The sequence below is a fragment of the Myotis myotis genome, unplaced genomic scaffold, assembly GCF_014108235.1.
Source record: "Myotis myotis isolate mMyoMyo1 unplaced genomic scaffold, mMyoMyo1.p scaffold_m19_p_5, whole genome shotgun sequence".
In the NCBI taxonomy this organism is placed as follows: domain Eukaryota; kingdom Metazoa; phylum Chordata; class Mammalia; order Chiroptera; family Vespertilionidae; genus Myotis; species Myotis myotis.
In genome coordinates, this window is record NW_023416357.1 from 71,649,623 (window position 1) to 71,670,859 (window position 21,237).

Consider the following 21,237-nt stretch of genomic DNA (forward strand, 5'->3'; position numbering starts at 1 on the left):
CAAAAGTAGCCTGAGTTTACACAGGGAGAGGCTTCATAGTGTTTTCTTTAGGGCATAATTTCTCTTGTCCACAAATCTGGAAAATAGGTAATAAACGGAGAAATGAATAGAAAGAACACAGTGTGTGCAAGTATTTGGTGTGAGTCCCTGCTCCTTCATTGCAAATGATAGTAAGTAAGGGAGCAAAACCCAATGTGCATTGGCCATGAGCCTAGCACATTGCTGGATGCTTTCAGATTTGCACCTCATTAAATCTCACTTAAGCTGAAATGATGCTCCACTTAGCAGATGAGAAAACTGAGATTCAAAGAAATAAAATTGCACTCAAGTTTACAACCCAGGACTCCTGACCTTGAGCCTTGTATTTCCATCCAGGCTGTTCTCACTTGGCTTCCTGCCCTGCATTTGGGTTCCTGGGAGGCTTCGGAAACTCTGGGTGAGATCATGTGACTGGAATGATCTTGTCGGCTGCTGTGGATTTTCACTTCAACTTTATCTTTGGCTCATTTCCTTTACATCTTGCTTCTGTTGCACAGTTTTGCATGGATGTTGACACTGTTTCTCCTCCTGTCTTTTTTGTAGTAGCCTTTAGTTCTGTTCTCCAATTTTCTCTAGACAAAATAACCTTGCACTTCCTATCACAGTCCCGGTACTACTGACTCTGTAACTAACAAGAGATTCAACATCTTTAAAAAAGGGAAATTCCCTGATAGTTTTAATATGTATTAGATTTTTTTAATGTCATCATGGAAGAGGAAATACAGCTCCTTGATAACTGAACTGTGTGAGGTCTCTGTTTTCACACAGCCATCTGGCATTTTGCGTTTCCCAGCTCCATATTACTTCCAGGAGTTGAATAATTTTGACCAAATGTGATTCAGTACAAAAGACCATCAGGATGTGTTTGAAGTTTACTGTGTTGAGTTCTTTTATTGATTGATTGATTTGATAGGAAGGGAGAGAGCGAGAGAAACATCAATTTGTTGTTCCACTTATTTAAGCATTCATTGGTTGTTTCTTGTGTGTGCCCTGACTGGGGGTTGAACCTACAACCTTGACATATCAGGACAATGCTCTAACCAACTGAGCTACCAGGCCAGGGCGTAATGTGTTGAGTTCTTTAAACAGATCAGTGGAGAAGATTCTGTGCCAGACATTGTGTGAGACATGTCCTATGTGGTCCATGCCCATTTATCTTTGGAACAATTCGAAGAATTGGGGATCATTATTCTCATATTAGAGATGGGGAAACAGAGTCTTAGTGATATCTCTGAGCAGCATGGCAGTACGAGGAACCATTCGATACAGAATATTTGGACTTTTATAAGTAAACTATTCTTTTCCGGGGACCTGGGGGAATTAGTTGCCACAGGAAATGTGTACTAGAAGACAAGCTTATACTGTACCTTTTTCCCCTTTAAGTTAATATGGGTATGTTTTTAAAAAGGTAAACTCATGACTCTTCTACAATAAAAAAAAAAAATGTGCATGTTAAGGATATTACTTGCCTCGTTAATTAATGATGAATCAGTCAACTCTTATAGTAGGTTCAAAGGAGAAGTCCAAGTACAACACAGGCAAACAAAAAAAGGAGAAATTAGTTGCCCCTCCACTAGACATGTGTGTCTCTATGGACAAAAGGCATTTGAAATACTATCAGTTTTCTGCAACTCAAAGTTGTCAAATAATTAAGTAAAGAACAATAAAAAGACGCTGGAAGGGGGTGTATTACAAGTTCTAATATCCCATTGAAAAACCACCCAGTGATATTCTTTTCTTTATTGGCCCATTTTAAAGTCACCACTTCCCCCTTATATTTGTCATTTAAAAAAAATAATTTTTATTGATTTCAGAGAGGAAGGGAGAAGGAGAGAAACATGAATGATGAGAGAGAATTATTGACCGGCTACCTCCTACAGGCCTCACACTGGGGATCAAGTCTGCAACCTGGGCATGTGCCCTGACCAGGAATCGAACCGTGACCTCCTAGTTCATAGGTCAGCGCTCAACCACTGAGCCACGCCAGGCAAGCTATATTTGTATTTTTAATTATGTTGCCTTTTTAAGTGAGCATGTACTTTTTGGAAGTGGTAGGTAACACACAGGGTGAATGACAGAACTTGTCACTGTAATGATGCATACCATTGGTTTTTAACCACTTGGGGTCAGGAAAACTCATACACACCAAAATGTGTGTTCAGTATCAGGTTAAGGATCGCAGATGTATTAATTCTTTCCAGACTATGTTCTTTTGTGTTAGGGCCTCATCCGTGTGACCTAAGGCCAATGTTGGGGTTACGGTGCCTGGCACCTGTCTTTTTTCTCTGGCTAAGATTGCCTCCAGCTGGCTGCCTTGGTCAGAGGTCTGACCCTTCTGGGGCAGCCCCCTCACAGTTGGAATCTCTGCTGCTGATGCTGACTGTGGTCCTCCACCCCGACCCCTGCACTCTCTTTCTCTTTTTGTTTGCTGTTTCTTCTCTATCCTGTTGAATTTCCACTTTGGGATTTGTTGGTGTGGAGGCTCTCCGGCCATTCCGACTATTCCTTACTTCTCTGGAGCATTTCCAAATCCCAATGTAGGCAGGTCAACTCTCAGCCTGCTGACTTCCTGTGACAGTGTTTACGGTTGCTTATGGCCACTTGCTGCTCCCCAAACTGTCTTTTCTGTTAAGCCCCATTTAGATTTGGAGTTACTCAGAGGCAAGAGAAATACGATTTTATATATCTGTTTAAAGAACTTTTATTAACAAACTACAACAGCCAGACATGCTCTCCAAATTGTTTTCGTTTTCATCCTTTAATACTGGGCCCACTTGATCAAATTTTAACGAGGCAAGAATTAGCAGTGCCATAAATGTGCATCTGTCGTCACCATTTAAAAGCTCCAGGTATAACAAGTTTGATGGGTGAAGAAAGTATGTATTTGCTGGTGAGGATGTAAAGAAGTGACTTAAATGTCCTCTATCAAAGAGTGTCTATTTAGGTCCTTTGCCCATTTTTTGATTGGGTTGTTTATCTTCCTTTTGTTAAGTTGTATGAGTTCCCTATAAATGTTGGAGATTAAGCCCTTATCGGTGATAACATTGGCAAATATGTTCTCCCATGCAGTGGGCTTTCTTGTTGTTTTGTTGATGGTTTCTTTTGTGTTGCGGGGCACGTGGGGGGGGGGGGCGTTGGTAAGTGATCAACTGAAGGACTTGTATGCATGCATATAAGCATAACCAATGGACACAAGACACTGAGGGGGAGGGGAGGCGGGGGGAAGGTCAAGGGGGAAAAAAAAGGAGACATATGTCTACTCTTTGTAATACTTTAAGCAATAAAACAAAATTTAAAAAAAAAAGACGTGACTTGAGTGCTTCACTGTATTAGCAATTTCTGAGTTGGGGTAATGTTATGGGGAATTTTTGTTAAGTTCATAAAACTATAATTTTTCATTAGTTAATGCTGTACAAATGTGTATGTTTTTAACCTTCTGAGTACTTTGTAAAATATATATACGGGGTCAGTATATTTTTACCATTAATGTTTATCTCCAGATTTATAATTGCTGATGTTAAAGCCAGGATTCCCTGAATACCAATTTGATTTTCAGCAAACATTGCTAAAATGGACTATTTGATTAAGCCAAGAAAGGAGCTACCAAGGATGGGGGGAGGGGCAGTAAGATAAGTAGGTGCAAAATAACATTTACAATTGTTTCTGTAAAATACTCCTCAGTAGTTTTAGCATAGTAGTAATCCTTTGTTTACTTTTATTATATGGCTTCATTTTTCATTAGTCAACAATGTACATGTATATTTTAAAACACAAGTGAATTCGCCCTAGTAGGTAAAACATTGAATCAATACTTTCAGCACTTTCTCCTTGAGACCATCTATCCACATCTTGGTCGCGTCCCTGGACATACCTTTGGTCCATCCCTCTGTTACATGCTTAATCATAGGTCCAATCAGAAGCAGAAGTTTCCTTCTACTGTATCTCAGTGAGAACCACTGAGTATTTGAATTGTTGTCCTCTGCTGTTTTCTCGTGGTGCATAACAAATCTTCCCTCCTTCAGAGAGCTGATTGATGACTGTAAGAGAAACCACCCTCTGGAGTGCTCTTGAGGGGAAGAAAACCGCATTGTTAGCTAGATAAAACAAATATCTGTTTCATTAGCCTTTAAAGCAAACAAACAAAAACTCCCACATATATTTAAAACTCTAATTTTGCAGCTCAGCATGTTTCCATGGAGAAGTATTTAAGTATAGTGAAGAGGGGAGAAATGGATTCTGCTTCTTTCAGAACCGCCATGTACCAGGCACCCCTTTAGGCCCGGGGATGACACAGTGAGCAAGACACAGTCTCTGCTCTCAAAAAGCTTAGATTCTGCCCTGCCAGTTTGCTCAGTGGTTAGAGTGTTGGCCCATAGACCAAAGAGCCTTGGGCTTCCCGGTCAAGGGCACATATCTCAGTTGTGGGTTCTATCCCCAGTCCCTGGCAAAAGGCAACCAGTCCATGATGTGTGTCTCTCATGTTGATGTTTCTCTCTTCCATTCTCTCTAAAAATCAATGGAAAAATATCCTTGGGTGAGGATTTTAAAAAATACTTAAATTCTGGTAAGGAGAGGCAGACATTAAAAATTTAGGCAAATGAGAATTTCAGGAACAAGGAAGTGTGATGGTTAGCAAATATTTTAAGGGGAGCATCATTTTCTAATTTACATTTTTAAAAATCCTGGCTACTTTGTGGGAACAGATTGAAAAGGGGCATAAACTAGACTGATGTGTGTGGAGATGGTGGGAAGTAGATAGAATTTAGAGAATCACGGCAGGTAGCATAGAAAGAACTTGATAAGGGACTGGGTAAGGGAGCGGATAGTATGGTGGCTGACTCCAAGGACTCTGACTTGAGCAAATGGATGGAAGAGATGCTATTAATTAAGATGGTGATAGAATGGAAGAGGAGTACTTTGGGGGCAGGAGGAAACCAAGGATTCAGTTTGGCACATGGTACATTTGAGATGCCTGCAAAATAGCCAAGTAAAAGAAAAAGCTTGAATGCATTTGCAAAATGAGTTCGGAAAAGAGGTCAGGGCTGAGTTATGGCTGTGGGTGTCATTGGCACATGGATGCATCTGAAGCCACGGGAGTGGGTGAGGTCACACAGGAGTGAGGGTAGAGCGAAGCAGGAAAACGGTTCAGGATGAGCTCTGAGATACACCAGGCCTTTACAGGATCTGGTAGAGGATGTGGAACTGACAAATGAGCCTGAGCAGGAATGGCTAAAGGCGGTTAATTTACTAGGAAAAGAAAATCACATTTCATGATCACAGACCACACAGTCCTGGCCAAGAGCTCCCAGCCGCAACCCCCAGTTGGCTCCAAAGAAGCCTCCACTAACGGGAGAAAATAAATTAGCTGCAGGCACGTCTTCCCCGCAAAGGGGGAGAAAGAGCTTCATTCTCATTTTGAAAGGTGACTGCAGAACAAAACCGAGCACGAAGCTACTGCCGTGTTTCTAGAGCAGGGTTTGAAGTTCCTGAGATGGAGTGTGAGAGCCTCAGAGATCAACTTCTCTGTCCTGCTTCAGACGTGGTTACCAGTAAATGAGGACCAATCTTGCTTAACTGGCAGTAGCCTTGCCTTTTATGCTTTCTCTTGTGGGAAGTGAAAGTGCTGCACCACAGAGTTTCTGTTTGGTCTCTGTGTTTGAAATTAAATGGGATATTTAGATTTAATAAGAAAAGTAGCCTAGACGCGGGGCAGACTTGCAGCCCAGCCTTGGAAAAAGGGGCACAGAGGCATCTAGGACCACACTCCGCCAGCTTCAGTTATTTCACCATGTGTGTGTGACGGTACTCCATCTAATAGGCATTGCAGTGAATCCCAGATGGGATGAATACCTGAAATCCTAAGTTATTTACTGTTATTTGAAAATTTGGGGGTATCCCTTTCTGTATAAATCAGGTTTATTTACTTGTTGAGGTCCATATCATAAGTTCAGTAATGGAAGATAGTCCCTGTTCTTAATATGGTAATATTAATTTCTAAGCAAAGTATTGACGACATAGCTGAAGGTATAAAATACTTGACTTGCAGCCCTGGCCAGCATGGCTCAGTTGGTTGGGTGTCATCCCGTGCACTGAAAGACTGCTGATTCCATTCCCATTTCTTTAACTATTGGTTCTTAGGTGTGAGTTAACCTATAGGCTCTTTTGCAAAACCACTGAAGAATAAGAATAGAAATGGACTACTTGCTTAAATGATGAAAGCATAAAAAATTTTGGAAACCTTCACAAAGTTGCCTGTTTCTCATGCTTTTTCACTTTCCTTTTCTTTCTCAAAATACATTTCATTTCTTCTTCTGCAGTTTCAGTTCAGTTTTCAGAAGTTTAAATATCAACATTTGTTTGAGGGTACGACTTCTAGTCCAATCAGGCTGTTCTTTCACAGTGTGTGGCCCTGCATATTCAGGAATGATGTTCTGGTCTCAGGGAACCAGTTTGCAGCTGCCTGTACTATGTACCATGAGCTACTTTGGCCCAAAGTTCAAATCCAACACGGCAGCTCCACACTGAGGGAGTCACTCCTGATACGTGCTCCCAGCCTGGATTCGGGAGCAGCAGTTTTCTAATGTTGCTGGCCTGTCCAAACTAGAAGTAATTTTATACCATTACTGTCCTGACTCATTCTTCATAATCTGTCTTTTTAAGCCTTTTATCTTTCATTACTGGATGAGTGCTTTCCAACACCCAGACCTAGACCTATACACGGGCATATGTGGAGAGAACAGCTGCTCCTGGACCCAAAGGTGGAGCAGAGACCCCGAGCTCTACAGCTCTGAGGCCCAGGGCAAAGGGAGACAGCACAGCTGTAGTGGAGCCGCATGCACAGAGTGGGGGGTCGGGGTGGGAATTGGAGAAAAACTAAACTTGGTCTGGAATAAACATTGCTTGAGCATTTTCACTGGTTGGCTGTAAGCTAGAAACATCACATAGTGTCTCATTAATACTTAACACATACAACTATTATAATATGTACCTTAAACCTCTGTCAAATTAAGTTATGATAGTTCGAGAGGTAAACTTTAAGACTCAGCTTCTTCAGAGTATATTGTTCATGTAGCACATATTATTGCTAATACAGGATGGTTACTTTCTGAAAACATAGAAAAGTGTGAAGGGAGCAGAGGCCGTTCATCAGAAATAGCAAGTTACAATAAGCTCCACAATGAATTTTTTTCCCAATACTCAGCTTCTGGACTTGAAATTCAGGGTGGTTAGGATGGCCAAACTGGTAGGTATAGACCAGTGTCTTGGGAAATTTGACTTTTTACAAGTGGATTGTAAAGCTGGGCTCTCCCTTGGATTTGCTTCCATGATTTTGCCATTTTAATCAGTATCATAGCTTTGTCGTCTGTCCCTCTTACATTTAAATGAGTTCCTTTAAATTATTCTTGGTAACTGTTTCCCAGAGGATACTTGTGAGGTTGATTTTATATTTTTGATGTCTTTCTTTTCAAATGAAGCTAGAGAAAAATTGCACAAAACCTTACTCCCTCCTGAGACATACCCTTTTTATAATTAGAAAATGTTATTTTTAAGAAAGTTGAACCCTTTAACTTCTAAGCAAAGCCTTGACGACATAGCAGAAGGTATAAAATACTTGAATTGCCGCCCTGGCCAGTGTGGCTCATTTGGTTGGGTGTCATCCTATGTACTGAAAGATTGCTGATTCCATTCCCAGTTAAGGCACCTGCCCAGGTTTCAGGCTCTATCCCGGGTAGGGGGCCTGCAGGAAGCAGCTGATCGATGTTACCCTATCACATTAATGTTTCTCTCTCTCTCCCCCCCATCTCTCCTCTAAAAATCTATATTAAAAAAAAATACTTGAATTGCCAAAGACTTTAAAGATTATGCACAACAGATTAGAACCTAATGTCCAGAAATATAGGGATATTTTCTTTAGCTCTTTTCTAAACAGAAACTAGTATCAGTAGATGGGAGGCATATCGTACATATAGTGGTGTGGGAAGAGCTCAGGAGATTTATCTCAGTGCAGTGGCGGATGCAATGGCGTGAGCACACTCCGCCTGTACAAGCTTCCTCGGTACACCGGGAAGTGGCAGCGCCCGCCTGAGCAAACCTCCTAGAGCCCCTACATAGTACCCTGATCTTTCCTACTATTGGTTGCCCTAAGGATAGTGTAAACTTCTGATTGGCATGGAATGTTATAGATGTTGCTGCACTTACACAATAAACTTAGATCTGCGTCACTGAACCTGGTCTCCGGAGTCGGGCATGCTTCGTTAGGGCTCTGTCGGCCTCACCCCCGCGGGACCCCCTGCATCATAGTGGGAAAATGAGAAGGAAAATGCACCATTGTATCTGTTTTTAATTTGCTCTGTCACTGATACTGATCTGTTATTCCCCCACCCTTTGTTTTTTAGTGGCCACAGATGTCTTTAATTCCAAAAACCTGGCCGTTCAGGCACAAAAGAAGATCTTGGGTAAAATGGTATCCAAATCCATCGCTACCACCTTAATCGATGACACAAGCAGTGAAGTGCTAGATGAGCTATACCGGGTGACCAGGGAGTACACCCAGAATAAGAAGGAGGCCGAGAAGATCATCAAAAACCTCATCAAAACAGTCCTCAAGTTGGCCATTCTGTACAGGAATAATCAGTTCAATCAAGATGAGCTAGCGCTGATGGAGAAATTTAAGAAGAAAGTTCATCAGCTTGCGATGACCGTGGTCAGTTTCCATCAGGTGGACTACACCTTTGACCGGAACGTGCTGTCCAGGCTGCTGAACGAATGCAGAGAGTTGCTGCACCAGATCATTCAGCGCCACCTCACCGCAAAGTCGCACGGACGGATTAATAATGTCTTTGATCACTTTTCAGATTGTGATTTTCTGGCTGCCTTGTATAATCCCTTTGGGAATTTTAAACCCCACTTAAAAAAACTTTGTGATGGCGTCAACAAAATGTTGGATGAAGAGAACATATGAGCATGTGAATTAAGATGGTGACTGCTCCTGATTTATCTGAAGATGGAGCACTGTTGATTTATGAAGGAAAGAAGAGTTTTTTTGAAGAGTAAACATATTTCAGAAAGACTTTGCCCAATCCAAGTGTCAGACATTAATGACAATATCTTGTGAAGCTTGTTTTATTTGAAGAAAAGCATATTGCCAAAGGTTGTTAAATGCTTCTAAGAGTTAACAGAACCTGGGAAAGATGTGTGGTTGCATAACGCAAATGTCAAGTTATACAGAGAAAAATATGTGTGGCTCCAAACCTCGACACATCTTTTTTAGGGCAGTTGTTGTGTTGGCAGCACATTGGATATTTCTAACATGTACAGAATTATGTGTTTTGATTCACTTTTATTCCTTACTATGTATATATACCTCTTTTAAAAAGCCAAGAACTTTCCCTTGCTGTCATTTCTCTGTTTGAAACCATTCAAACCATTCCATTTTCAACTCTACCTTTGTCGAACATTCTTTTGCTAAATACTTTTGTCATTGACATTCAAGAATTGTCTTTATTAAGACATTAAAGAATTAAGGTAGTCAAATTGGAACCCTCAGAGAAATAGAAAACTGCTTCTCTATTATAGAAAACAACTGTATTTGATGTTATGAATAATGTTTAATATCAGATATGCTTCTGGAGGTGAGTCCTGATTTTTAGTACCAACCTGACACTTCCCCAAACATGATAATTCCCCAGAACGGAATGGCATGTCATTGCTTTGAAATGCTTGCTGAGGGCTTAACTTTCATGTTACCTTGAAAATGTGCTGATGGAATCTCCATTTTTAATATTCATTTCACATGTAAGAGACAAAGAAAACTCTAGATTGTTCTTGATATTAGGGCAATAAAAAGTACGTGATATTAAGAAAATTAAAACAATCTTCCTTTTAGAGATGAGCCCATCAAAATAATTTAGGGGAATGAGGGGCAAAAGGGAAGAAAGGATATTACCACAAAACATGAGAATGAAAATGAATGCATTTCAATGTTTAGTAAGGTTGGATAGGTAAATAAAGAATGCCACTTTTTTATTTAACTGAAAAGGTTTTTGCTATTTTTTTATTTGCTATTGTGATAAGTAAACCAAAGTATTTGCATTTCGAGCAGTTTGCATGTTGTTTCTGTATATTTTATGTGTGTAAATGATAAAGTAAACATTTGCTTATTATGTAAAAAAGAAAGGAAGCCCCGTGGGCCAACAGTATCACCTAGGAAATAACAGGCAACCACCAGCACTAAACATTTGCATTGTCATCATGTCTGTGACTTAGTGTACTCCTGCCTTGAATTTGACTGCCTCCTAGAATAGTGACATTTAAATAATAGTTTCCTGGGAAAGGGCCTACAACTAAAACGTCCAGAGATTGGCATCTGCTTTAACCCACTACCACCTAGAGAAGGTAGCCAGCTTCCCTGAGACCCTCATGTGCCTGTCTAAGACAAGCAGCAGAGGCAAAGAGTATCTCCCTGTTCGATACTAAATCCTGACATAAAGATTTGAACTTAAATTACTCTCCTTACTTCCTAGAGCTAGTAGGTGACTCCTATATGTTATAGAAATAGCATAGTGACTGCAGAAATGACCCCTCTAGCTTCATGTTCTGTGGAGTAGCTCATAAATTTAGCTCAGCAGCCTTCCTTGACCAGCTCTTCTTTCCTCACTTGAGAAAGCTGAGTGTGACCTGTGGGAGCTCCTGATTTGGTGCCTTTTGTTCTCTAAGACCTCCCTCAGCAAGTGTGGAAAATGGAGTGCCCCGGCAGCTGGTGTGTGCGTCTTGCTCATCTCTAGCTACGGAGAGGACCACCAGAGAGAGAGGACCTAGGGCCGTGGCTGGCAAACTGCGGCTCGCGAGCCACATGCAGCTCTTTGGCCCCTTGAGTGTGGCTCTTCGTAAGCCTTAGGAGTACCCTAATTAAGTTAAGAACAATGTACCTACCTATATAGTTTAAATTTAAAAAATTTGGCTCTCAAAAGAAATTTCAATCGTTGTACTGTTGATATTTGGCTCTGTTGACTAATGAGTTTGCCGACCACTGACCTAGGGATACATTTAGATCAGTCTGGACACATCCAATCTTAGAGTTGTGCCTGCAGGTGTAGCGCTACTCCTAATCTCACACAGAAGAAAGGTAGTGAGGAGTATCCTGAAGGAGGGAAAACTGTTTGTTGTTATCTCTCAGCTTCATCTTCTAGAAGGAACTCATCTCCTTACCAACCCTGTGCCTGGAGGCATGCCCTAAGGATAAGTTATAAAGTCTTGATCAGCAAGTTCATCTTTGATGCAACAGGACTCTTTTTGTGCATGAATTTAGTTGTGAGGTGGGGAGGAGGGTGGAGTGGGGGTGGTTAAAGCTAGAAATAATACAAATGTATTTAGGATAGATAATTCTGAGCCAAGCAATAGTCATTTCGGGGGTCTTATGAAAGTTTTTTAAAGATTGAGTCTTTTTACATTTTGGAAAAAACTTATGAATTGTGTTGTAATTGCTTTTTAAATTTTAGTGCTGATGGCTTCTCTGCAAAATTATAAGTTAATCTAGTAGTTGAGTGATAATACTAGTATTTTTAAAAAATATATTTTTATTGATTTCAGAGAGGAAGAGAGAGATAGAAACATCAATGATGAGAAAGAATCATTGATTGGCTGCCTCTTACATGCCTCCCAATGGGGATTGAGCCCGCACCCAGGCATGTGCCCTGACCCAGAATGAAACCATAACCTCCTGGTTCATAAGTCAATGTTCAGCCACTGAGCCATGCCAGCCAGGGATTATACTAGTTTTAACAATTGACATTAACTCACTTAATCCCTGCTACAACCTTCACCATTTTACAGATGAGGACACTAGGGCAAGAGAAGTTAAGGAATTTGCCGAAGGTCACATAACTATTAAGTATCAAAACCATAATATCAATAAAACTGTATTTTCCTTTAAAGATAGAATGGATAAAGGCAATTCTAGAAACACCATTGGTTCAGAGAAGAGTGAGCAGTGTGCTTCTAAAGTGGTTTTCACATAATGACATTTCAGATAATATTTTAATTCCACAGGGCTGCCCTAGTCTCAGGTCTGGGTGTAATTTATACAAAGACATTTTATGAAATTTTCAACTTGGCTCCTCACTTGGGGGCATCTCATGGCTCAGATTTCTGTCCCTTCTGGAACTTAAACTCAAGGTGCTCACAATTAATGATGACTTTGAGCATTGACACATGAGGTACCCCAGCCCGCAGGTGGTTTTCAGTGGACGCAGTGATCTGTGTGCACACACCCAGAAAGGAAGCAACAGCTCACCATTTTGTCCCCAGAAAAGGTATAACGCCAGTTTGCAACTTTATGATTTTCCAGGTTTCCAGTTTGGAAATATCTGAACAAGTAAGTTTAAAGATAACCTTGTGTTTTTCTGATTAATAGACCTTTCATATACAACTCAAAATTAATTTTAAAAAAGCAAATGTCAGGAGCTTTAACACAGAAATAATGTATTATATAACAGTATCTCATTCATAATTATCTGGAAAGTTTTTTTTCTCCCACCATATAAATAAATACTTACATAAACATAAAGCTTAAATGTAATGATGGATTTTTTTCCTCCACAAGCATTTTTTGGGTCTACATTTCAAGTTAATTGCATTTTTACTGAAAATTTAAATTTATCCTCAAGATACTTAATGAGAGCACATTAAGCTAAGTTATGATTTAGCATATCAATCTTGAGAGGAAATAAATAAAAGATGAATGTGCCTATCCATATGATGAAATATTTGTTGTAAAAAGTTAAATGCTATTTGATTGCTAGGAAATTAAAATATTCTAATAAAACAAACTTAATTAGCAAGTTAATAGGATTTATAATATTTTTAGCCAATCTTGCATTTCCAAACTTGTATTATCTAAATTAATTGAACCTTTCAGTGTTTGAAAAATTACTGGTTTACTTGATATATTGTATTCCTGGGCATTAAGCTTCTGTGTAATTTGTTAAGCTCAAAGCAGGTTTTAACACTCAGTGCTGTTTATGACAGGTAAAATTTTATCCTAGCTCTGAAATAATTTTTTTACTGTGATTCAGATAAAGTCTTTTAGAAATACCTAATGAAAACACTGAGGCACTAACCAGAAAAAAAACAAAATGAGTCAACTTTTGTTTCTAAAGTGGAACAGAAAAATCTTCAGGAGCTCATAATCACATATCACTAGGATGGCAAACCTATTGAAAATCCATTTTCTCTTTTATTGAGGTGTCCTCATGGTTAGTTATATAGGCCCAGAGCCAGGAAGACACTTTTATTTTGGGGAATTTCCCAAAATGGAAACATTTTCCCGTAATATTGATTTATGTCTGTCTAGCCAAAGATGTGTTTTCCATCCAGCAATGAACATGGGTCCCAAGCTACAGGGGACAACTCACTCCGAATCAGCCCATCGGCAGAGCCCTGAAAAAGGATATGTACAAGCCAGCCAGCGTTCACAGTTAAGAGAAAAACATCTGTGCTTTGGAAAATGTTCTGCAAGCACAGAGAATGGTGCTCTGTGTCCACCTAATTTCCAGTGGATCTTCATAAGATGAGCCAGCCAATGGATAAGGCCCCTCCTCTTCCTGCATGGGTGGCTGAGGAAATTCCCTGCCCTTCCCACCGACAGCTGCATAACTATATTTCTGCCTCATGGGGTTTGTCCTTAACACAAGAAAAGAATATTTTATTTTAAGAAGTATATGTTTTGATTTGCAGAGTGATCTAAGACAACATGCTTCTCTGTACTTTAGTTTTTCCATTTAAAAGCTTACAGATAAAGTCATTTAAAACTGCCTGATGTGAGATATGAATATAAGCATCCGTACCTAGATTGTCACCATTATCTGAGATGACCGATGTTTTATAAGAAATCAAGGTTACATTTTCCTGGAAATGGACTCTTATCAGCCCAGCAGGAGCCACTAGGCACCCATCTGCAGTGACTGTCAGCATCTTTTGCTGCTAAGACCAATTGTTTTCACTAAAGGAGAAATACCTGCCAAGCAAATTATACATTTATAAAAGGTATTAAATGTCCTGGACAAGGACTTGCTGATAATTAGATAAAAGTGCCAGCATTATTGCTGTTCCCTTATCACAGCGATTTTCAACCTTTTTCATCCCATGGCACACAGAATCTCATTACCAAAATTCTGCAGCACACCGAAAAATATATTTTTTTGCCGATCTGACAAAAAAAATAGGTATAACTTTAATTCATTCACACTGGACAGCTATTGTGTTGTCATTTTTTTAGTGGACAATCCAAGGGAAAAGAGATCAGTGCCCCTGACTAAACAGTCAGGTGCTGCATGTTTTGAAAGTTCTTACGGCACACGGCTTGACAAGCGCTGCCATATCTTACCAGCTTTGTGTTCTCATAACTAAGGAGTCCCATTCTCGGTTTGCTGAAATAGTCACCGGAAACCCATGAGTGGAAACATTCCATAGTATTTTCAAACACCAAGTGCAGGAGTTTGTGATCTCTTCTGCCTGGGGACTCACTGGCGAGTGGCCAGGTAGAACCTAGCAGGGTACACTGGGCTTGTGCTTGGGCCTTTTCCAGGGTTTCTGGCTCCTTGTCTGCCTGAGAGCCTTCTCACCTTATCTCTAAAGTTTGGATAAAATCAATTACTTCATATTCTCATTTTTTGGATAAATTAAGCAAAACACAGAGGGCTTTGCAACCTCCTGAAGACTATTCCCTTGTAAGGTATTGTTTACTAAGCAAAGAAAGTAAGTCTAAAATAACAGATTTCCGCAGCCCAAGAGAATTTTATTAAATCCCAGTCTCCTTAAAAAATTGATTTTTGCTTTCAATTTATAATGAACACCTATTATGTGTCCATCACCAGACTGGGCCTGGGAACTACACAGGAACACCTCGTTCCTATCCTTGAGGAGTTTACTCATGTGGGGACAGACTAGGCCACAGGTAAGTTAGTATTAAATTGGGATTCCCTGGATGAGGAGGGTCCCAAGAAAGGCTTTGTTAGCCTCGAATACACTTTCTGGCTTTAACATTTTCACAGTTTTTTGAGTTTTCAATTCATGCTTTAAAAGCAATGAGCTCAAAGTAGTTGCAGATTTCTTTTCAAAATCAACGGCAAGTACGTGTGTGTGTGTGTTGTGATGGTGCAGGTAAAAGAAAAATGTTTACAGGCCTTCTTTTTTTCATTCAAAATAAAAATGTTTGTGAATGAGTCTATAGCATGACATAGATTACAAACTGTACTGAGTAGAGGAATCTGAGTGAAAACAAAGAAGGAACATTTTAATTAACAATTAACATTTTAATTCTTGGGGATATTTGAGAAATAGGAATAGGAAACAACTATTTAAATCATTTTTTTTTATTATTATTTGTTTTAAGAAATAGATTATAGCCCCACTTGTGAAGCTGGATAAACTGGCTTCAAGTCCTTGTCCTCAGGGAGGTAAATCTGTGTCCCCTGACACCCCAGGCGAGGACTCAGAAGCACATGATTGAACTGGTCCGGTGAGGATGGCCCTTCCATATTTCTTGCAAGCCGTGCCTCTGGCTGGTTGGTTCTGTCTGCTCCCTTGTCACATGTTTATCACTGCCTAGAGCTTCCTGCATCTTGAAAAGGAAAAGGTAACAAGCCCTGGCTGGTGTGGCTCAGTTGATTGGAACATGGGCCTGTACACCAAAAGAATCCACCTTCGATCCCTGGTGGGGAGCATGCAGGAAGCAACCAATCAATATTTCTCTCTCATATTGATGTTTCTCTCTTTCACTCTCTCTCTCTAAAAATCAATAAAAACGTATTCTCAGATTAAAAGTAAATAAATAAAAGGGAAAAAAGTTAACAAACAGCATGTCCTCTTGCTGGCAAAGGATTGGAAATCAGGCCCAGGAACGCAGCCTGAAGTTTAGACCCTAAATGTATTTCATCCCCAGCACCTTTCCCTGTGGCTCTAGCCAGGACAGGGATCCTTTCCTTTTCACTGGGTATGTCTAGAGAGTTGGTGTGCAAAGTTCTTTTTGGACACATCACAGCAGTTCCTGATACCTGCTAACTCATGACAGGAATTTTTATTTTTCCTGATTACAAAAAGATGGGCTTTTGAAGTTTGAGTTTGTTTTATCTGTCTCTTGATGAACCACGTAATTTCAACCAAGGGCAGTAATAATAAGAGGGCTGATTGTGTAAAACCCTACCCTGTGTGCTGAACCAGTTTCGCATTTATCAGCAGGCCAAGAAAGATGTCTGCTCTGACCTGCGTTCACGTGGCCTTTGCCACACTCCTTTCTCCCAGACTTTAAAGAAGCAGCCCCCTGATAGCACATTGGCTCCCACTCCCTTTAGCCACCTTGGGAAGGATCTCTGACTTCCTGGCTGCTGTCAGCATAATTCGAGTTTGGAATTTGCCAGCCTAAATTTGTTCATCCTTTTCCAATGCTAATTTCAATGCAGATGGTCTCCCTAAGTAGCTTACTTTTAATTCTTCTGTTTAGTCCTCATAATATTTAAGAAAATCTTTCTACATATACATGAAGATTCCACTTTTAGGAAAAGAGTTAAATTCTAGTTGATGTGAAACCCACTATGCAAATCACTCGAGCCCAAGGAGCAAGAGAGGTGAACCAGTGAGCCCCAGAGGAGTGGTGGGCTTCCCCTCACCGTGTGTGTTATCTGTAGATGCACTTGCTTAACAGTGAGGCTGGGGTAGCAACCCTGCCTGGGGGAGGCAGCATAGGCAAACATGTATGGGGCTAATTGAAACTGGAGAGGGTTGAAGATTCTTCTCTTATTTAAAACAGCTTTCATTTAAAAACAGTTAGAGACTCATAAAGAGAGCAGAGAGTCCCGCGTACCCTTCATCTGGTTTTCTCTGAAGGTGCCCTGTTATACAGGTGTGGCACAATCTCAAAACCCAGAATTGATATTGATATGTTGTTACTAGACCACAGACCTTATTTAGTTTTCACTATAGAGGGTTTATCTTTTTAATGTGCATATATGTGTGTGTGCATAGTTTCATGTCATTGTATCCCATGTACCACCATAATCAAGATACAGAACTGTTCCATCACCACAGAAGACCTCTCTCCTGCCACCTACCTCTCTGTGCTCACACCACCTCCCTCCCCGTGCCCCTCCCATCCCTAGTAACCGGTCATCTTCTCTCTATCTCTATAGTTCTATCATTTTGAGAATGTTACATAAATGGAATCATAAAGTATCTAAACTTTGGCAATTAACTCTTCACTAAGCATGACACCCTTGAGGTCTATCCAGGTTGTGTGTATCGGTAATTCATCCCTTTTTATTGCTGAATAGTATTCCATTATATGGATGTACAAGAGTTTGTTCAACCATTCATCCACTGAAGGATATTTGGGTCATTTCCAGTATTTTTCTACTATGAATAAAGTTGTTATTAATATTTGTGTATAGATTTTTTGTGAAATAATTTTCTATTTCTCTGGAATAAATGCCCTAGCATGTGATTGTTGAACCATATGGTAAATGCTGCATAAAACATGTTCCAGAATGGCAATACCACTTTACGCGAACACCAAACTAGTTTCTCCAAATCCTCACCAGCATTTGTCAGCATCACCATTGGTAAGTTTTAGCTGTTCTAATAGGTGTGTCATTATAGTTCCTTGTGATTTTACTTAATGAAACATCTTTTCAGGCTCTTGTTATTTTATTTTTCTGTTTTAAATTTCCATTCATTTCCTTTCAGTCTTCCTTTTGTTTTTCCCCCTACCCTCCTCTTCCTCCTCTCACTAAACTTATTGACATATAACATACATATAGAAAATCATAAGGTTGCAGTTCTAGAAATTTCTCACAAAGTGAACACACCTGTTAACCAGCACTCTGATTAAGAAAAATATTTCTATCACCCAGAAGTTCCTCACCCAACTGACCCACTGTTCTGACTTCCATCTCGCACTAGAGATTAGTTTTGCCTGTTTTTGAGCTTCATTTAAGTGGAATCATTCAATGTTTACTCTTTTGTGTCTGGCTTCTTTTGCTCATTTGATTCCTCAAATATTCTTTTGAACCAGCTCTAAGAGTGACTGCCAAGTTTAGGCAATGAATCTCATGAGGATACTCTCCACGGTGTGTTGTGCAGTTAAATATAAGGGGAAAGGGGGGTAAATAGTGATGGAATAGAGTCTTGACTCAGAGTGATAAATACACAATACAACATACAGATGATGTATTATAGAATTGTTCACCTAAAACCTATACAATTTTATTAACCAATGTCACCCCAATAAATGCAATAAAAAGTAAATGAGAGTGTATTTAGAAGACTTGCTTAATCCTTAGGGCATTTTATATTAGCAGTTGATATTTGAGGAAGATTCAGATTTAGAGTTAAATGTTCATCTTCATTTTGAAAACACTCACTAGCTATCATGCGGTGCCTTTCTTTTACGTCTAGAACGTAATAACATATTCAACCAAGGGCACCCGAACTCTGCTAACATTTTCATTCAACTAAACCAAATTCCATCTTGCCGATCTGTGGCTCCCTCCAACAATGACCCCTCTCATCCCCCACTGCCTCGCTGAGATCCTGTTCACAGTGGATTCCAGCTCTGGGAAAAGTGATTGGTGGGCTCCTTCTGCATCACCCTTGTCTCTGGCTGTAGATTTGACATAAATGCTATGTATACAATATGTAAACCATATGGGCGCCATCTGAGAAGGGCCTTTCTCCTCTGTTAGCATTAAGGATAAGCTGAAAACTTCTAAGCCTGCTTGCCTCTGGCTCCTTTAATCTCTGTTAGGACTTCCTTGTTTTAAATCCTAGAATTTCCAAGGTCGTGACAAAGTGAGTGTGGATGAAAAGAGATGATTGGCACTTGTTATGTTGCTCTGGATTTGAAGGTTTTGACTCTGGCCTAACTTAATTGTTGAGTAAGCGGTGCTTTATATTAACTGATTAAATCTATACTTTGCCAGAAAGTACTGCCCATGTGTTGTCAGTAGTCATCTGGACTGGATTTTAGGAATTGTCCTATTTCTAATGTTATGTCTTATTGTCATTACATGGGCCTGGAGTTTAGTTAAGAACACGTATGGTCGCTACTTACCTGGCAGTAGAGAGAGATCAGGATCATGAAGGTGGTTTTCCCAGGGTGAGGCTCACCCATTGCATTCCAGGTGTGCTGACCGCTGCGATTTCCCCAAGTGCGCGACACTCGACTGTATCATTTGTGGTGGCGGAGGACTGCATTTACCTTTGCCCCTGGTTAAAAAAAATAACAGTAATATGTAGAGTTGAGTACCTAAGCTCATAGGGAATTAGGACCTATAATCACTTATGTTTTATCATTTACATTTGCAGCTAGACATGCATTCTCTTTCAATTGTTAACAACATTCTGGTTTTTCTTTAGGACTAGCACCTGTCCCCATCTCTCTATCCAGGTGCTACTGTCACCTCTGGTGCCAGTTGGGCACATGACCTGGGTCTGGCCAATCAGAGCATTTTATTTCCTTTGAGTCAGTGACTGATTCCAGGATGAATACGGGATGAAGCCATGTAATCAGGTTCAACAATAGACCATCCTCTGACTGCTGCTTGAGACACAGGCAAAGAACCATTCTCTCCTCCCACTGAATGTGAAACTACGAGGCTTGCGCCTGGAGCTTCTGGCAGCCAATGTGCTTCCGTGAGGAGAGAGCCAGTCCAAGAAAGAACAAACCTGGAAAGCGGAGTCAAGAGGTGGAGAGAAAGTGAGTCCTGGTGCTTCATTTGAAGCAGTGCTTTCCGCCCGCCTGCAGTCAGCCTTGCCTCCGACTTCTTCAGTTTCAAGAGCCAATACATTTGGTATTTATTGCTTAGACCATAGTGAGTCATGTTTCTGTTCTTATAATGGAGAGAGTTCTGATTGCTAGAAGATGATCGCTAGGTTGGTTCTGCATTTCCTGTAAAAATTTCTTGCTCTTTTAGAGAAGGGAGAGGGAACACAAGGAACCTCTATTCCCAGGAAACTTTGCCAAGAAACAGACTGAGCACCTGGCCTGGTCAGGGGAGAAAAAACAGCTAGAATTCAGAATTAAAGTCTGTCCTGAAATATCATGAGGATGTATTGGTTCAAATTCAGATTTATTATTTTTAAGCATTGGTGATCATTTATTTAAACTACTTTGGAAGGCTGCAAAGTGTCCTCAGGTTAAGAAAACAAGCTTTGTAGTTGAAGCTTGGGAAAATGATTTCATTTCATTGAGCCTCAGTTTCCTCATCGATAAAATGGGCACACCCAGAGTGTCCATCTCAAATAATCATTAAAGGCACGTATAGCACTCAGAACAGGATATCAATAAATAGAAGCTATCACTATTAATAATGCTCTGAATTTTTCTTTTTTGGATTGTGTGATGAGTCATATTATATCCTTGGGCCAGAATTAAAAGTCAAAATAATTTAAAATAGAAACACAAACTCTAGAAAAAACACACATATTAGGTGTATTAAGCATTCTGTATGCTGCTTAAGATTTGTTTGCTAGCCCTTCCAAGCGGTAGGTAAAGGGAAATCTAAACCTGGTGTTTTCCTATTTCCAGGGAAGAATGAAGTTTTCCAATGGTGGTCTCCTTTCTCAATTCAAAGCTGTTTTAAATTGTCAATGACAGTCCTTCTCCTGATGGAAGTAAGAGTTCAGGCTGAGCTTTACCTCCTGAGCACTTAAACATAAACCAAAATAAAAGGCAGCAACAAAGGTACAACACAAATCAAAAAGCGTAATTCAAACGAATGTTTGTTTACTAGTAGTAGCACATGCCTGGCTCTATGCTAACTCTCTTTGTGGACCATCTGTGTCTATCACAACTCTGGAAGCTAGGAACTCATCACCGTTTTAGATGAGAAAAATGCAGGCCCCGAAGGAGAGGACTGTTGGAGGACTCACAAGGGTAAGGGGAGGCTGGGATGATAAGCCAGGCTGCCCGCCTCCAGAGCCACCCTTTAGTCACCACGCATCGCCTCCTTGCCTGTGTCCTCTCAAGCCTGCAAGGTGGGAGTCCTTGCCCTCCAGCTCCTGAGCCCACATTGTTCACTGTAGGGTTGAGAGAACCAGGAGACCTAGTTCCCACGAATCAATACCCCCAGGATCACCCAAAAGGCCGATAGTGGGATTTTTCCAGTGGATACCTCAGATTGTGGGCAGAACTGAATCACATTGAGG

General features: G+C 40.4%; 1 protein-coding gene and 1 non-coding gene across 9 annotated transcripts in view; both read left to right on the forward strand.

Annotated features, from left to right (window-relative positions):
- The window catches only part of TNFAIP8 (TNF alpha induced protein 8), a 66,996-nt gene extending 56,794 nt beyond the window's left edge, over nt 1-10,202 (forward strand). For 7 of the 8 annotated variants that reach the window (XM_036307764.1, XM_036307762.1, XM_036307767.1 and 4 more), the window contains exon 2: nt 8,436-10,202. In XM_036307764.1, the coding sequence (XP_036163657.1) occupies nt 8,501-9,001 (501 nt within the window). In that variant the 5' untranslated portion in view covers nt 8,436-8,500 and the 3' untranslated portion in view covers nt 9,002-10,202. Of the gene's footprint in view, nt 1-1,985; nt 2,027-8,435 lie in introns of those variants that run through there. The other variant, XM_036307766.1, reaches the window with a different exon arrangement.
- Nucleotides 10,203-19,133: 8,931 nt separating this feature from the next.
- On the forward strand, nt 19,134-19,293 carry LOC118657237. The gene has a single exon (XR_004967949.1). It is a non-coding gene; the product is annotated as a U1 spliceosomal RNA (small nuclear RNA).
- Nucleotides 19,294-21,237: the final 1,944 nt, after the last annotated feature.